Below are 18,926 nucleotides of genomic sequence, written 5' to 3'. Positions count from 1 at the left end.
CACCGCCATAAGTCGCTGATCGCCGCCATAAGTCACTGATCGCCACCATAAGTTGCTGATCGCCGCCATTATTAGTATAAAAAAAAACTAAAAATCCCAGTATCTTTCCCGCCATTTGTAAACGCTATAACTTTCACGTGAACCAATTAATTTACACATATTGGGGTTTTTTTTTAGCAAAGACACGGAGCAGAATACATTTTGGCAGAAATTTATGACTAAATTTGATTTTTACATTTTTTTTTTACTGGACATGTTTTATAGCAAAAAGTCCAAAATATTGTTTTTTTTCCTCAAAATTGTCAGCCTTTTTTTTATAGCGCAAAAAATAAAAACCGCACAGGCGATCAAATACCACCGAAAGAAAGCTCAATTTGTGGGGAAAGAAAGGATGTAAATTTCATTTATGTACCGTATTGCATGACCGCGCAATTGTCCGTTAAACTAGCGCAGCGCTGTATAGCAAAAGAATGGTGTAAATTGCAGTATTTATACCATAGTTTGTAGACGCTATAACTTCCACACAAAGCAATCAATATACACTTATTGGGATTATTTTTACCAAAAACATGGAGCAGAATACATTTTGGCCTAAATTTATAACCAACTTTGAGTTTACTATATATTTTTTATAGCTGAAAGTAAAAAATATTGTTTTTCTTCAAAATGTTTGGCCTTTTTTTGTTTATAGCGTGAAATCACAGGTGATCAAATACCACCGAAAGAAAGCTCTATTTGTGTGAAAAAAAGGACGTAAATTTCGTTTGGGTGCAGCATTGCATGACCGCGCAATTATCAGTTGAATTAGTGCAGCGCCGAGTAGCATAAAGAGGCGTGGTCATTAAGGGGGGTAAAATCTCTGGAGGTCAAGTGGTTTAATCTGGTGCCAGGATCAGTCCCCCAGGTTTCCCATTTTTGGGGGGCTCCTTTCTCTCTCAGCGTCCTATGAAGCCTCCCTTGTATGCAGGGACTAGAGTTGCATCTCCCTACACTGTGTGCATCAATAGAAACACACATCCTCATAGACTGGGATGGCGAGGCAAATTACTGCTCCTCTCGCCTCCTCCCCCTCCCTTCTCTAAACTAATAGACTGGGTTTAGATTGCACCATCCTCACTTAACCCTTTCCTGTGAAGAGCAGAGGTTCTGGGAAGCAGCACTGAGAGCGCAGGAGCCAGCAGTACTGAACTGCAAGTGCTGGGGTAAGTAACTTACCAAACAGTCAACTGGGGAATGTTTATTGTATTGCGCGGAGTGTGTTCAATCTAAAAACACAGAGGGTTTAAGACTACGTTAAAGCGTTATTACCCTTTTGATGCCAGGTCCTAGACCATTGTGGTAATATCGTGTGACAAAAAAAAAAATGGAACTACCGCTATTTAATTCTCTAGGGCGTCTGCTTTCAGAAAATATATCATGTTTGGGGGTTTTGTGACATCTTCAGGTCTAAAATTATTTTTTAAACATATGCAAAAAATGCAAAAACGGCTCTGGCAGCAAAAGGGTTAAACCCAAAACCAAAAATGTAATACCAATCATTAGATGTGATGGCTGCGTTAGTTTTCTTGTTTTAGGCATTTTTCCCCTCTGCTTTCACCTGATGATCTGGCCAGTAACACACCTCCTGTATTAGTCCTCCTGCACACGGGACGTTATTACAGCGGCTGTTTTGGGCTTTTGACGTTTTTTTCTACAGCCAGTAAATCCCCCAGCATGTTATCCTAGGTGTCCATACACACACAGACTGGAATCAACGTTTTTGGCTGGAAAAAAACCAGGAACTAGTGGGTTCCTAGAAAAGTTTTTTAGCTGTAAAAACTCTCTAACGCTGAAAAACGCAGCAAAATGTGGTAAATGCGGTAAATCGCGGCAAACCAACATATCACGACTCGACTACTGCAACTCCCTCCTCACTGGCCTGCCTCGCCGCTGGCTATCCCCGCTTTAGTCCATCCTGAATACGGCTGCCAGACTCATTCACCTTTCCAACCGCTCCATCTCTGCCACCCCCCTCTGCCAATCCCTCCACTGGCCTCCACTCAGTGTCCTCCACCCCCCTCTGCCAATCCCTCCACTGACCTCCACTCAGTGTCCTCCACCCCTCTCTGCCAATCCCTCCACTGGCCTCCACTCTGTGTCCTCCACCCCCCTCTGCCAATCCCTCCACTGGCCTCCACTCTGTGTCCGCCACCCCCCTCTGCCAATCCCTCCACTGGCTTCCGATTGCCCAACGGATCAAATTCAAAATCCTAACACTGACGTACAAAGCCGTCCACCATACTGCCCCGAACTACATCACCGACCTAATATCCAAGTACCACCCAACACGCACCCTCCGCTCCTCACAAGACCTCCTTCTCTCTAGTTCCCTGGTCTCCTCCTCCCATGCCCGCCTCCAGGACTTCTCCAGGGTGTCACCCATCCTCTGGAACTCCCTGCCCCAACCCATCAGATTATCACCTACCCTCCTCTCCTTTAGGCGCACCCTGAAAACCCACCTCTTCAGGGAAGCCTACCCCACCCCCTGCTAACCTGCCGACCTCCTCCACTCTTCCTACCACTCCATCCCCCACAGCTATCTCCTCCTGTGCCACCATCCCCTCCCTCCTAGATTGTAAGCTCCAAGGAGCAGGGCCCTCGATCCCCTCATGTTTTGCATTGTATTGGTATTGTTCTGTCACATGTTCTGTCCCCCTTTGTAATGTACAGCGCTGAGCGAACTATCGGCGCTTTATAAATACTGTATAATAATAATAATTTGGACTTTTTTTTGACTAGAAACATTTTTTTTTTGGGGGGGGGTAAAAAAAAACCTAAAAGAAAATGCTAAAAAACGCAAACAAGAAAAAACGCTAATACAATAATGCTAAACAAAAATGCTGAAAAACTCACGTTTTTAACGTGACTTTACACAGAATTATTAAAACTCCCAGTGTGCATGCAGCCTTACAGCGCCCCCTACCTCTGGATGAAGGAGCACAGCAGACAGCAGCATTGTCAGTCTAGGGAGAGGGGAGTGTTAGATGTACTAGCAGATTTAGATACAATAACAAACTGAAGCCAAACTCCAGCTCACACTTTATAATCAGTGACAGCAAACAGTTTTTTTTTTTATTCTTGATAAATGTTTTACATAAATAAATAAAATCTGATCATTGAAGGCACCCCTGTCAGTGTTACATTGTTTATCTCATCTCTGTAAATTATACATTCTGCTGGAGAGCTTGTTCTTCTGAAAAACAACAGACCTGATGGCTGGATCAGCAGGTGAAATTAAAGGGAAGAAAGTCTATAAAAGAAAACTAATGTGGACATCACAGCTCAGAATTGGTAAGCCGCACTATAATAAATGTTTGCTTTTGGGTTTAACACTGCTTTAACCGCCTCCCGCCTGCCATATAAGGAAATGACGGGCGCAAGGCGGTTCTCTCGTTCTTGAAGGACGTCATATGACGTCCTCCCACTCTAACCGCGCATGCGTGGCTCCACGAGCGCGCAGCGCGGCGATCGGTGGTGCGCTGTGTCCCTGGGACACAGCAGATAACCAATCAACAGAAAGAGCCAAAGATGTCAGCTCGGTCATGTGATCAGCTGTGTCCAATCACAGTTGATCGCATGTAAATAAGAAAATGCTGGCATTTCTCTCCTCACGAGCTGTCACGCTGACAGAGGAGAGGAGAGCCGGTAATCGGCGTTCCTCGGAGGGGACATCTACACTGATCTTCAGGGCACTGATGATCAGTGTGCCCTGATGATCAGTGTAGCCCCAGCAGTGCCCCCTGTCAGTGTCCATCAGTGCCACATCAATGCTACATATCAGTGCCCATCTGAGCTGCCTTTCAGTGTCACCTATCAGTGCCAGTCAGTGCCACCTATCAATGCCAATCAGTGCCACCTATCAGTGCTGCCAATCAGTACCACCTATCAGTGCCAGTCAGTGCCGCCTATCAGTGCCCGTCAGTGCCACCTATCAGTGCCCGTCAGTGCTGCCTATCAGTGCCCATAAGTGCTGCCTAACAGTGCCAGTCAGTGCCACCTAACAGTGCCAGTTAGTTCTGCCTTACAGTGCCCATCAGTGATACCTGCCAATGCCCATCAGTGCCACCTACTAGTGCCTCCTCATCAATGCCCATCAGTGCCACCTACTAGTGCCTCCTCATCAATGCCCATCAGTGCCACCTACTAGGGCCTCCTCATCAGTGCCCATCAGTGCCACCTATCAGTGTCCATCACTGCAGCCTCATTAGCGCACATCAGTGAAGGAGAAAAATCACTTATTTACAAAATGTTATAGCAAAAACTAAGAAAAAACTTTTTTTTTTTTCAAAATTTTCAGATGTTTTTGGTTTGCTTAGCAAAAAATAAAAAAACCCAGAGGTGATTAAATACCACCAAAATAAAGCTTTATCTGTCTCAAAAAAATGATAAAAATGTCATATGGTTACAGTGTTGCATGACCGCGCAATTGTCATTCAAAGTGTGACAGCGCTGAAAGCTGAAAACTGGCCTGGGCAGGAAGGGGGTATAAGTGCCCGGTAGGCGAGGGGTTAAATTAAATGACAATACACATGAAATACCTGGTTTGTTGGAGGTTTGTGCTCCATAATGAGCAGATAAAGAACAATAAAGAATGGGTGAGAGATACCTTGGTCCACAGAGAGTTGAGCCTCATTGCTGTATAGGGTGTTCACCATGTTAGTTGCTACACAGCGATATAACCCGGCATCCTCCGGCTGCACCCGAGAGATCAGCAGAACCCCAGAAGGGAGCCGGGTGAACCTGCAATGGTACATTTTTGTATCATAAAAGCTGCTTTTAGAAAACATAATAAAATTTCAACAAATGGAAGAGTAAAACACGGTGATAATTCGACATCAAACTGCATTGTGCATCATCAGTAATCAGAATGTCAGCGCTCTGCGGCAGACCTGGTTCCCAGTGGTAGGATATGTATATTGTATGTGCAATTTAATTATCTACATAGTTCTCCCTGTGCCTGCGTGGGTTTCCTCTGGGTACTCCGGTTTCCTCCCACACTACAAAGACATGCTGGTAGGTGAATTGGCTCCTGTCTAAATTGTCCCTAGTATGTGTATGTATGAATGTGAGTTAGGGACCTTAGATTGTACGCCCCGTGAGGGTTAGGGACTGATGTGAATGTACAATATATATCTAAAGTGCTGTGTAAACTGACGGTGCTATATAAGTACCTGAAATAAATAAATAAATACATTTCTGAATGTACGGGCAGAGACAAGTGACAGTCCGTTTACACATACAATATAATGGACTATTACCTGGCTAGGCATGTACATTCAGGAATATTGTGTGTGTGTGTGTATATATATATATATATATATATATACCGTATATATTATTATTATACAGGATTTATATTACTATTATTATTATACAGGATTTATATTATTATTATTATTATACAGGATTTATATTATTATTATTATTATACGGGATTTATATTATTATTATTATACAGGATTTATATTATTATTATACGGGATTTATATTATTATTATTATACAGGATTTATATTATTATTATTATACAGGATTTATATTATTATTATTATTATACAGGATTTATATTATTATTATTATACAGGATTTATATTATTATTATTATTATACAGGATTTATATTATTATTATTATACAGGATTTATATTACTATTATTATTATACAGGATTTATATTATTATTATTATTATACAGGATTTATATTATTATTATTATTATTATACGGGATTTATATTATTATTATTATACAGGATTTATATTATTATTATACGGGATTTATATTATTATTATTATACAGGATTTATATTATTATTATTATTATTATACAGGATTTATATTATTATTATTATACAGGATTTATATTATTATTATTATACAGGATTTATATTATTATTATTATTATACAGGATTTATATTATTATTATTATTATACGGGATTTATATTATTATTATTATACAGGATTTATATTATTATTATTATTATACGGGATTTATATTATTATTATTATACAGGATTTATATTATTATTATTATTATACGGGATTTATATTATGATTATTCAGGATTTATATTATTATTATTATACAGGATTTATATTATGATTATTCAGGATTTATATTATTATTATTATACAGGATTTATATTATGATTATTCAGGATTTATATTATTATTATTATACAGGATTTATGGCGCCAACAGTTTGCTCAGCGCTTTACAATATAACAGGAGACAATACAGCAACAATACAGTTCAATACAAGAGGGATAGGAGGGCCCTGATCCTGGGAGCTTACAATCTAGGAGGGAGGTATATGTGTATATATATATATATATATATATATATATATTACCCCCTCCCTCCTAGATTGTAAGCTCGAAAGAGTAGGGCCCTCTAACCCCTCGTGTGCTGTTTGTTGTTGCTGTACTGTTTCATGTTCCCCCCCCCTCCCCCCCCCCTCTATTGTAAAGTGCTGAGCAAACCCTTTGGCGCTATATAAACTCGATGTAATAATAATATATATAAATATATAGTGCTCAGCATAAATGACTCCACCCCTTTTGAAAAGTGAGATTTTAATCCATATCTCAATGTGCACAAAAACAATTTCCAAACATTTTGACAAAACTGAGTTTTATAGAACATTTGTGTTGCTCATTACATGGAAGGAAAGTTAATAATGTAACTTAGATGACAAAATCTTCAGTTTTACTCCAATTAGTTTATGCAAAAATGAATCCACCCCACAACAAGAACTCCTCCATCTAGTATTCTGTATGACCTCCATGATTTGTAAGGACGGCACCAAGTCTTCTAGGCATGGAATGAATGAGTTGGCTACATATTGCGACATCGAATTTTTTCCATTCTTTAAGAACGACATTTTTTAGAGCCTGGATGCTGGATGCAGAGTGATGCTCAACTTGTCTCTTCAGAATTCCCCATAGGTGTTGGTTTGGATTCAGATCAGGAGACATACTTGGCCACTGAATCACTGTCACCCGGTTCTACTTCAGAAATGCAATAGAGGTCTTAGATGTGTGTTTTGGATCATCGTCATGTAGGAAAAGTGCACGACGACCGAGGGCACGGAGTGATGGTGGCATCTACTCTTTCTATATAGAGCAGTACATCTGTGAATTCATGACACCATCGATGAAATGAAGCTCTTGGACACAGCAGCACTCATGCAGCCCCACAGAAGGACACTGCCACCACCATGTTTCGCAGTAGGCACCATGTATTTTTCTTTGTACTCCTCACCTTTGTGACACCATACAGTTTTGAAGCCATCAGTTCCAAAAACATGTATCTTGGTCTCATCACTCCAGAGTACAGAGTCCCAGTAGTCTTCTTTTTCAGCAGGGGCCCTGGAAAATTTTAGGCACGCTTTTTTGTGCATGGGCTTTAGGAAAGGCTTCCTTCGTGGACGACACCCATGCATGCCATTCCTCTGCACTGTACACCGCATTGTACCCCAGTTTGGCTTTCTACTTCTTTAGCTAACTACAATGAACTTGCATGGTGATTTTCTTCAACCCTTCTCACCAGAAGACACTCCTGTCGAGGTGTTAACTTCCGTGGATGGCCTGGATGTCTCTGTGAGATGGCTGCAGTTCCAGCTTTGTTAAATTTTTGTATCACTTTTGCTCCAGTATTCTGACTGATAAGTAAAGCTTTGCTGATCCTCCTGTAGCCTTCACTATTCTTGTGAAAAGAAATGATTTTCACATCAAATGCAATGCAAAGCGTCAGATGCTGTGGTGTAAAGCACGCCGCCACTGGACTCTAGAGCAGTGGAGACATATTCTCTGCAGTGACCAATCACGCTTCTCTGTCTGGCAATCTGATGGACGTGTATGGGTTTGTCAGTTGCCAGGAAAATGGTACTTGCCCGACTGCATTGTGCCAAGTGTAAAGTTTGGTGGAGGGGGGATTATGGTGTGGGATTGTTTTTCAGGGGTTGGGCTTGGCCCCCTAGTTTCAGTGAAGGGAACTCTTAAGGAGTCAGCATACCAAGACATTTTGGACAATTTCATGCTCCCAACTTTGTGGGAAGTGTTTGGGGATGGCCCCTTCCTGTTCCAACATGACTGCGCACCAATGCACAAAGCAAGGTCCATAAAGACATGGAGGAGCCAGTGTGGGGTGGGGGAACTTGACTGGCCTGCACAGAGTCCTGACCTCAATCCCATAGAACACCTTTGGGATGAATTAGAGCGGAGACTGCGAGCCAGGCCTCCTCCCCTGACCTGACAAATGTGCTTCTGGAAGAATGGTCCAACCTTGCCATAGACACCCTCCTAAACCTTGTGGACGGCCTTCCCAGAAGAGGTGAAGCTGTTATAGCTGCAAGGGGCGGGGCCAACTCAATATTGAACCCTACGGACTAAGACTGGGGGGCCATTAAAGGTCATGTGTGTGTAAAGGCAGGCCGACCAATACTTTTGGCAGTATAGTGTGTTTTATATATATATATATGGAAAAAAGACTTCAGGAACACCCTGTATATATCTTCCACTTACAATATACATATCCTCCACCAGTGTAAAGGGTTTGTTGTCCAAGACCTACTGATTATGAATAAAGAATTTAAAGGGTACAATCCCTGCATACTTCTAACACAACATTTTGGAGCTGATTTACTAAAGGCAAATAGGCTGTTCAATTTGCAACAGAATTTTCACTTAGTGAATGAGGTGAAGCTCTGCTGTCTTCCATCACATATACATGTGCAAACAAAAATACTATTTTTTAATTTTCTCCCAGGTGATTGCAAAGTGAATTGTCACCACAATCGCTAAGCTCAGGGGAAAATTCCCTTGGGATGCGAACAGCCTATTTGCCTTTAGTAAATCAACCCCTGTGAGTCCACATAAAGCCAAAAAAAATGTGATATCTGCATTTCCCCGCTAAGACATTATGGGGATGATTTACTAAAGCCCAACAGGGAATTTGCACTTTGCTATAAATCTTTTTTCCCTTAGCTTAGTGAATGTGGTAAAAATTCAGTTTGCAAAGAATACCTAATCACATGCAAGGAAAATAAAAATTAATGTGTGCTTGCCTATAACTGGCTGATTAGTCAGTAGAGCTTCACCTCAATAACTGATCTAAGGGAATATACAGTCAGGTGCATAAATATTGGGACATCGACACAATTGTAACATTCTTGGCTCTATACACCACCACAATGGATTTGAAATGAAACGCACAAAATGTGCTTTAACTGCAGACTGTCACCTTTAATTTGAGGGTATTTATATCCAAAGCAGGTGAACGGTGTAGGAATTACAACAGTTTGCATATGTGCCTCCCACTTGTTAAAGGACCAAAAGTAATGGGACAGTTGGCTTCTCAGCTTTTCCATGGCCAGGTGTGTGTTATTCCCTCATTATCCCAATTACAATGAGCAGATAAAAGGTTCAGAGTTCATTTCAAGTGTGCTATTTGCATTTGGAATCTGTTGCTGTCAACTCTCAAGATGAGATCCAAAGAGCTGTCACTATCAGTGAAGCAAGCCATCATTAGGCTGAAAAAACAAAACAAACCCATCAGAGAGATAGCAAAAACATTAGGCGTGGCCAAAACAACTGTTTGGAACATTCTTAAAAAGAAGGAACGCACCGGTGAGCTCAGCTACACCAAAAGACCCGGAAGACCACGGAAAACAACTGTGGTGGATGAGCGAAGAATTCTTTCCCTGGTGAAGAAAACACCCTTCACAACAGTTGGCCAGATCAAGAACACTCTCCAGGAGGTCGGTGTATGTGTGTCAAAGTCACCAATCAAGAGAAGACTTCACCAGAGTGAATACAGAGAGTTCACCACAAGATGGAAACCATTGGTGAGCCTCAAAAACAGGAAGGCCAGATTAGAGTTTGCCAAACGACATGTAAAAAAGCCTTCACAGTTCTGGAACAACATCCTATGGACAGATGAGACCGACATCAACTTGTACCAGAGTGATGGGAAGAGAAGAGTATGGAGAAGGAACTGCTCATGATCCTAAGCATACCACCTCATCAGTGATCATGGTGGTGGTAGTGTCATGGCGTGGGCATGTATGGCTGCCAATGGAACTGCTTCTCTTGTATTTATTGATGATGTGACTGCTGACAAAAGCAGCCGGATGAATTGTGAAGTGTTTCGGGAATATTATCGGCTCATATTCAGCCAAATGCTTCAGAACTCATTGGACGCTTCACAGTGCAGATGGACAATGACCCAAAGCAGACTGCAAAAGCAACCAAAGAGTTTTTTAAGGGAAAGAAGTAGAATGTTCTGCAATGGCCAAGTCAATCACCTGACCTGAATCCAATTGAGCATTTCACTTGCTGAAGACAAAACTGAAGGGAAAATGCCCCAAGAACAAGCAGGAACTGAAGACAGTTGCAGTAGAGGCCTGGCAGAGCATCACCAGGGATGAAACCCAGCGTCTGGTGATGTCTATGCGTTCCACACTTCAGGCTGTAATTGACTGCAAAGGATTTGCAACCAAGTATTAAAAAGTGAAAGTTTGATTTATGATTATTATTCTGTCCCATTACTTTTGGTCCCTTAACAAGTGGGAGGCGCATATGCAAACTGTTGTAATTCCTACACTGCTCACCTGATTTGGATGTAAATACCCTCAAATTAAAGCTGACAGTCTGCAGTTAAAGCACATCTTGTTCGTTTCATTTCAAATCCATTGTGGTGGTGTATAGAGCCACAAATGTTAGAATTGTGTAGATGTCCCAATATTTATGGACCTGACTGTATATTCCCTTAGATCAGTTATTGAGGTGAAGCTCTGCATTCACTATATCCGGCCTCCCCGGACCCTGCATTTACTATATCCGCTCTCCCTGGACCCTGCATTCACTATATCCGCTCTCCCCGAACCCTGCATTCAATATATCTGGTCTCCCCGGACCCTGCATTCACTATATCCGCTCTCCCCGAACCCTGCATTCAATATATCTGGCCTCCCCGAACCCTGCATTTACTATATCCGCTCTCCCCGGACCCTGCATTCACTATATCTGCTCTCCCCAGACCCTGCATTCACTATATCTGCTCTTCCCAGACCCGGCGTTCACTATATCTGGCCTCCCCGAATCCTGTATTCACTATATCTGGTCTCCCCGGACCCTGCATTCACTATATCCGGTCTCCCCAGACCCTGCATTCACTATATCCGCTCTCCCCGGACCCTGCATTCACTATATCTGGCCTCCCTGGACCCTGCATTTACTATATCTGGTCTCCCCGGACCCTGCATTCACTATGTCCGCACTCCCCAGACCCTGCATTCACTATATCCGGTCTCCCCGGACCCTGCATTCACTATATCCGGTCTCCCCGGACCCTGCATTCACTATATCCGCTCTCCCCGGACCCCGCATTCACTATATCCGCTCTCCCCGGACCCTGCATTCACTATATCCGCTCTCTCCGGACCCCGCATTCACTATATCTGGTCTCCCCGGACCCCGCATTCACTATATCCGCTCTCCCCGGACCCTGCATTCACTATATCCGCTCTCTCTGGACCCCGCATTCACTATATCCGCTCTCTCCTGACCCTGCATTCACTATATCCACTCTCCCCGGACCCTGCATTCACTATATCTACTCTCCCCGGACCCTGCACCTTCTGCTTCCCCAGTGGTCCCTCAGGTATGAGATTGACATACTTACATAATGCCAAGCAGGACTGATGGAACCGTATAATACAGATTGTACCTGGAGGTCAGATTTCACTTTTTTTAGGATATCTCTACTGTAGCTGCACTCAGAGCTTCTGCACTGGTAATGTGACATTTTTGCCACTTGGAGTGCTATACCACACTATTTACCTCTTACTTGCAGGGAGCTGAGCCCGGTCTTTCTGCCATGCGATCTGTGCCGGCGGAGTCCCACTGATGCCACACTCAAATCTTGCCAGGCCGCCCTGATGTACAATCTGAGGATCAGGATGCATGTGAAAAGGTGGCAGTCCTTGAGAAAAATATATTATCGCTGTTACATTCACATAGGTATGACAGGCCAAGCCTCACCGCACAGGGTTAATCATGTACGCCAGCTTTTATCGATGCAAATATTCTATATGGGATCGGCACAAAGCGGTCAGCATTTTAGCAATGCCTATTCAGACTGTAAGTGTATAATTTGTCATTTAACTATTTTAAAGTCTGATGCAAACCTACTGGGCAAGGCGTAAGTTGTGTATTTCTCAACAAAATTTGCATAGCTGTTCTTCCATTGAAACTGCATGTAAATACATTTTGTGCAAAATCGAATGTTCTTGGGCTATATCCTCAGAAAATTCAAATGTGTGGCTGTATAAAAATACAGCATTATGGCCACTAGTTGGCGCTATCATAGGAAATAAGTATACTCCTCAGCGCCATCTAGTAGGCACAAAGCGGTATTTTTCACGGCTACACATTTGAATTGCTGGGAATGTAGCCTGAGAACATTCGATTTTTCTCCTTTGGCACAAATTTATTTTACATGCAGTTTCAGTGGAAGAACAGCAAAATCGAATGTTCTCAGGCTAAACATATAAATCCACTTTGTGTGCATCAGATACCTTTGCAAAGACAGATATCGCCTTAAAAGGTAGCAGTGGGCTCATCTGTGTGCTGTACAGAGCCTATGCAGAGAACAGAGCTGTGGGAGGGGCCAGTCAAGCTGCATCCACTGCAGGCGGCCTGCAGGGGGCGGAGACAAGACCAGTCACCCTGGACAAGGAGAGAGAGTAGCAGCGAGTGGTCTTTGTTACAGGAAGCTCCTGCACAGAGGGAAAGCTTCACACTGGATTACTGCTCAGATTAGGAAGAAGTACACACTTTTTTTAAATGAACGTTTTTGTGCCCGGAGTTTGAAAAGGAGCTTCAGTCTCCTGAAAAGTCTCCATGCACACTAGGAGCTGAAAAAAAAGCTGGAAAAACTCTGGATTAAAAAAAAAAAAAGCGCTCATATGAGTTTTTTTCAGCATTTTTCTCTTTTTGTGCGTTTAGCAGTGTATAGCTGGTTGTTAGAGAGCAGGAGGCAAGCCAGCCGCCCGCGTCCTTAACAACAGATGACTCATCAGCCATCAGCGAGGTTCCCCACTGACAGCTGAATGTAAAATTTGAGAAAAACGGTGTGGGGCTCCCCTCCCAATCCATATAAGGCCCTTACCTGAGCATGCAGCCTGGCAGGCCAGGAAAGGGAGGGGGGGAGAAGTGAGCGCCCCCCTCCCCTGAACCAATCCAGGCTATGTGCCCTCAGCATGGGGGGGTACTTTGGGGTAAGGGGGACTTCCACCTCAAAGCACCTTGTCCTTATGTTGATAGGGACAAGGACCTCTCCCCCACAACCCTGGGTGGTACATGTGGGGGTCTGCGGGCGGTGGGCTTATTGGACAAGTGCTCGTTCACCCCCCCCCCCCTACCCTTTTCTGACCTGCAAGGCTGCATGCTCAGATAAGAGTTCAGAATGGACTTTGGGGGGACCCCATGGGGTTTTTTTTATTATTATTTTAGTATGGGTTCCTCAAAATCAATCAATTTTGGGGTTGGGAGGGTGCCCACACTGTTTTCTTCTTTTTTTAATTTTGGTACAGGTTCTCTGTTAAAATTCTTACCAGACCGAAGGGTCTGGCATGGATTGGGGGGGGGGGGTGGCGGCACGCTGTTTTTTGCTTGTGTACACTCGGCTGTCAGCGAGGAATCCCCACCGACAGCTGAAGACTCATCAGTTGTTATCGACTCGGGCGACCAGCTTACTGGCCCGCTCCTTAACCAGCTAAAAAAAACGCAGGAAACTGACTCTGAGCGGCGATTAGCAGGGTGTAGAGCGCACCGCGTTTGTTTTCTGTTCCTAGAAGCTGAAGCTTCAATAACACTTCTAGGCGAAAATGGGGTGATGGACACCTAGGACAACACAATTCGCTTTTAGGGGCAGAAAAAAATCCGCTCATAAGTAGCTGCTAGAAGTGCAGAGGTCAGCAGAGGGGGAGGTACACAGGATAGCAGAAGGGGGGGGGGGGGTAAGTTGGAGTGCAGGGGACGGGGGGGGGGATGCTGGCGTTCAAAGGTTGGGGGGTTGGAATGCAGAGGTTAGCAGAGGGGGATTCAGGGTGCAGAGGTTAGTAGAGGAAGGTTCTGGGGGGCACAGGGTAACAGATGTGGGATTATGGGTGCATTGGTTAGTAGAGGAGGGGTTTGGGAGGCAGAAGTGAACTGAAACGGATTTGAAGTGCAGAGGATAGCGGGGAGGCGGTTGAAGTGCAGAGGTTAGCAGAGGATTCAGGTGCAGAGGTTAGTAGAGGAAGGTTTTTTTTGGGGGGGGCACAGGGTAACAGAGGTAGGATTTGGGTGTAGAGGTTAGTAGAGGTGGGGTTTGGGAGGCAGGGTTGAACAGAAACGGGTTTGGAATGCAGAGGTTAGCAAAGGGGGGGTTGGAGTGCAGAGGTTAGCACGGGGGGGGGGGGGGGGGTGCAGAGGTTAGTAGAGGAGGGGTTTGGGAGGCAGGGTTGAAAAGAGACGGGTCTGGAATGCAGAGGTTAGCAAAGGGGGGTTGGAGTGCAGAGGTTAGCAGAGGGGGATTGAGGTGCAGAGGTTAGTTGAGGAAGGTTTTGGGGGGCATAAGGTAACAGAGGGAGGATTTGGGGTGCAGAGGTTAGTAGAGGAGGAGTTTGGGAGGCAGAGTTGAACAGAAACGAGTTTGGAGTGCAGAGGTTAGCGGGGGGGGGGGGGTGGAGTGCAGAGGTTAGCAGAAGGGGATTCAGGGTGCAGAGGTTAGTAGAGGTGGGTTTGGGGGGGCACAGGGTAACAGAGGTAGGATTTGGGGTGGAAAAGTTAGTAGAGGAGGAGTTTAGGAGGCAAAGTTAAACAGAAATGGGTTTGGAGTGCAGAGGTTAGCGGGTGGGGGAGGGTTGGAGTGCAGAGGGGGATTCAGGTGCAGAGATTAGTAGAGGAAGATTTCGGGTGGCACAGGGTAACAGAGGTCGGATCTGGGGTGCAGAGATAAGTAGAGGAAGGTGTTGAGGGCCACAGCATAACAGAGGTGGGATTTGAGGTGCAGAGGTTAGTAGAGGAGGGGTTTGGGAGGCAGAGTTGAGCAGAAAAGGGTCTGGAGTGTAGAGGCTAGCAGAGGGGGGGTTGGAGTGCAGAAGTTAATGGGGGGGGGTTGTAGTGCAGAGGTTGGGGGGGGGGGTTGGAGTGCAGAGGTTAGCAGAGGGGGATTCAGGTGCAGAGGTTAGTAGAGGAGGGATTTGGGGGGGGGGCACATGGTAGCAGAGGTGGGATTTGGGGTGCAGAGGTTAGTAGAGGAGGGATTTGGGGGGGTACATGGTAACAGAGGTAGGATTTGGGGTGCAGAGGTTAGTAGAGGAGGGATTTGGGGGGCACATGGTAACAGAGGTGGGATTTGGGGTGCAGAGGTTAGTAGAGGAGGGATTTGGGGGGCACATGGTAGCAGAGGTGGGCTTTGGGGTGCAGAGGTTAGTAGAGGAGGGATTTGGGGGGCACAAGGTAACAGAGGTAGGATTTGGGGTGCAGAGGTTAGTAGAGGAGGGATTTGGGGGGAACATGGTAACAGAGGTAGGATTTGGGGTGCAGAGGTTAGTAGAGGAGGAGTTTGGGGGGGCACATGGTAACAGAGGTGGGATTTGGGGTGCAGAGGTTAGCAGAGGAGGGATTTGGGGGGCACATGGTAACAGAGGTGGGATTTGGGGTGCAGAGGTTAGTAGAGGAGGGATTTGGGGGGCACAAGGTAACAGAGGTAGGATTTGGGGTGCAGAGGTTAGTAGAGGAGGGGTTTGGGGGGGCACATGGTAACAGAGGTGGGATTTGGGGTGCAGAGGTTAGTAGAGGAGGAGTTTGGGGCACACATGGTAACAGAGGTGGGATTTGGGGTGCAGAGGTTAGTAGAGGAGGGATTTGGGGGGCACATGGTAACAGAGGTGGGATTTGGGGTGCAGAGGTTAGTAGAGGAGGGGTTTGGGGCGCACATGGTAACAGAGGTGGGATTTGGGGTGCAGAGGTTAGTAGAGGAGGGATTTGGGGGGCACATGGTAACAGAGGTGGGATTTGGGGTGCAGAGGTTAGTAGAGGAGGGATTTGGGGGGCACATGGTAACAGAGGTGGGATTTGGGGTGCAGAGGTTAGTAGAGGAGGGATTTGGGGGGCACATGGTAACAGAGGTGGGCTTTGGGGTGCAGAGGTTAGTAGAGGAGGGATTTGGGGGGCACAAGGTAACAGAGGTAGGATTTGGGGTGCAGAGGTTAGTAGAGGAGGGATTTGGGGGGAACATGGTAACAGAGGTAGGATTTGGGGTGCAGAGGTTAGTAGAGGAGGAGTTTGGGGGGGCACATGGTAACAGAGGTGGGATTTGGGGTGCAGAGGTTAGCAGAGGAGGGATTTGGGGGGCACATGGTAACAGAGGTGGGATTTGGGGTGCAGAGGTTAGTAGAGGAGGGATTTGGGGGGCACAAGGTAACAGAGGTAGGATTTGGGGTGCAGAGGTTAGTAGAGGAGGGGTTTGGGGGGGCACATGGTAACAGAGGTGGGATTTGGGGTGCAGAGGTTAGTAGAGGAGGAGTTTGGGGCACACATGGTAACAGAGGTGGGATTTGGGGTGCAGAGGTTAGTAGAGGAGGGATTTGGGGGGCACATGGTAACAGAGGTGGGATTTGGGGTGCAGAGGTTAGTAGAGGAGGGGTTTGGGGCGCACATGGTAACAGAGGTGGGATTTGGGGTGCAGAGGTTAGTAGAGGAGGGATTTGGGGGGCACATGGTAACAGAGGTGGGATTTGGGGTGCAGAGGTTAGTAGAGGAGGGATTTGGGGGGCACATGGTAACAGAGGTGGGATTTGGGGTGCAGAGGTTAGTAGAGGAGGGGTTTGGGAGGCAGAGTTGAACAGAAAGCCGTTCCACTGGTCAGTGAAGATGTCTCTGTTACATTGGTGGTTGGTGTAAATACTCCTGTTGTGTTGAGGTCAGTGTAAATGTTCAGTTACATTGGGGGGTGAGTGTTGAAAGCCCCCCTTACGTTGGTGCTCAGTGTAAATTCCCCTTTACATTGGTGATTGGTGTAAAATCCCCTGTTACATGGTGGTCAATGTAAATCCTCCCTTGTACCAGTGTTCCATCATTTTTTATTCTTTTGGGTGGGGGGGCTTTGTCAGATAGTCTTTACGGGGCCTCATAATATCTAACAGCAGCCCTGCCTGTCAAAACCAGGTACCCGCTCCCCCCCCCCCCCCCCAAAAAAAAGGTTTCCAAAAGTGGCAGAGGAGGAGAGGGGAGGAGGCAGAAAAGTGGAACTTTCCCTTTTGGGTGGAGTTCCGCTTTACCTTTAATGAAGCTGCCAGCTGAGAATTAGTGTGAATGATAATCCCATGAATGTGAAACAGAGAGCTGCACTACAGAGAATGATTCTCCCGCTCCTGACGAGGGGCAGTCATTGATCTTTAGTGTGTGTTTTGTAAAGCCGCCCCATTAGAGCCGCAGTGACCAGACAGAAGATTCTGGCGTTTGGATAATTAAAGTCATACTGTTGACTATTCGCAGCACAAAGTGCGTCTTGCAAGCCAAGAAATGAAATTTTAATTAAGCAGTGCCAGTTCTATCGGTCGCCGCGACTGCTACCCAGGAAACACTGCGACTTTGCTAAAGTCGGGTTCACCTAATCCAATCCACTGCACCGTATTAAAGCCGGCCATACACCAGTAGAATTTTGTATGAGATTGTTTCTTTTCACAACTTCATTTGATGTTCTAATCAAATTCCGCTCCTCCCAAGATATCTTCCTCTCTAGCTCCCTCATCACCTCCTCCCACGCTCGCCTCCAGGACTTCTCCAGAGCCTCTCCCATCCTCTGCAACTCCGGTCAGCCCCCACCCTGTCTGCCTTTAGGCGATCTTTGAAAACTCACTTCTTCAGGGAAGCCTTCCCCACCTCCACCTAAGAACTGTACTTGAATCACCTCCACCAGATCATCCCCACAGCTATCACCTTTTGTATCACCTCCCTCTTCCTTTAGATTGTAAGCTCCAGGAGCCGGGCCCTCCTATTCCTTCTGTACTGAAATGTATTGCAATTGTACTGTCTCCCGTTATATTGTAAAGCGCTGCGCAAACTGTTGGCGCCATATAAATCCTGTATAATAATATTATTCCTCCCATTACAACCAATGATGAGGCACAGTAGGGCATTTTCTCCTTCCACCGGTCACAGTCTGGCCCTCCTAAAACCCAAAGGTCAGTAAACTGGCCCCTTGCTTGGAAAGTTTGGAGACCCCTGGTGTAACTGATAGTGGAGTCAAAGTGACCTTCATTTTTGCCCATTTTGAAGAGAAATTGCAAAGGAGCAGGACGGAAATCTTTTCTCTAATGACTGAAAGTTTCATTGTGAACGAGATTTTCATTATCGTTGGGACAATATTGTGGGTATGTACCCCTTACGCAGTCATGTGAGGGTGGGGCGGTATCTGGAGGCCAGGGACGGACTAAGAACTCATGGGGCCCATGGGCAATAGGGGATCATGGGGCCCCTGTTTCCTCGCCCACACTCAAACCACACCCAAAAAAGCCTATGAAATGTACTAGGGCCATCTCATGGGGCCCCCTACTGACCCTGGGCCCTCGGGCAGTGCCCGAGTGCTTGAATGGTCAGTCCGCCACTGCTGGAGGCCCACCATTTTTTTTTTTCAGCAGGGTTCAAGTTTGACATCTTGAAATTTCTTTGAAGTTTGCTGAATGCTGCTTGAACGGAACCCAGTCCAGACCTGCTATTTGAATGGAACCCGACAAACATTAAATGTGTTTCATTACAATATAGTCCAAAAAAGAGAACACGCTCTGCCTCAGATTACCTGGGAGACTGGCAAATGGTGCTCTGGTCCAAATGCCTT

General features: G+C 45.5%; 1 protein-coding gene across 1 annotated transcript in view; it reads right to left on the bottom strand.

Moving 5' to 3' along the window:
• The window catches only part of IGDCC4 (immunoglobulin superfamily DCC subclass member 4), a gene marked incomplete at its 5' end in the record, with an annotated part of 116,182 nt that extends 104,162 nt beyond the window's left edge, over nt 1–12,020 (bottom strand). The window contains 2 exons of the mRNA XM_089660193.1: nt 4,646–4,779; nt 11,879–12,020. Coding sequence (XP_089516319.1) covers nt 4,646–4,779; nt 11,879–12,020 — 276 coding nt within the window. The remainder of the gene's footprint in view (nt 1–4,645; nt 4,780–11,878) is intronic.
• Nucleotides 12,021–18,926: the final 6,906 nt, after the last annotated feature.

This window comes from Staurois parvus, unplaced genomic scaffold (genome assembly GCF_062004578.1).
Source record: "Staurois parvus isolate SC_StPar_1 unplaced genomic scaffold, SC_StPar_1.0 ptg001210l, whole genome shotgun sequence".
Taxonomy (NCBI): domain Eukaryota; kingdom Metazoa; phylum Chordata; class Amphibia; order Anura; family Ranidae; genus Staurois; species Staurois parvus.
Note: the sequence above shows the minus strand (reverse complement) of the source record. Positions and strands in the feature narration are given on the sequence as shown.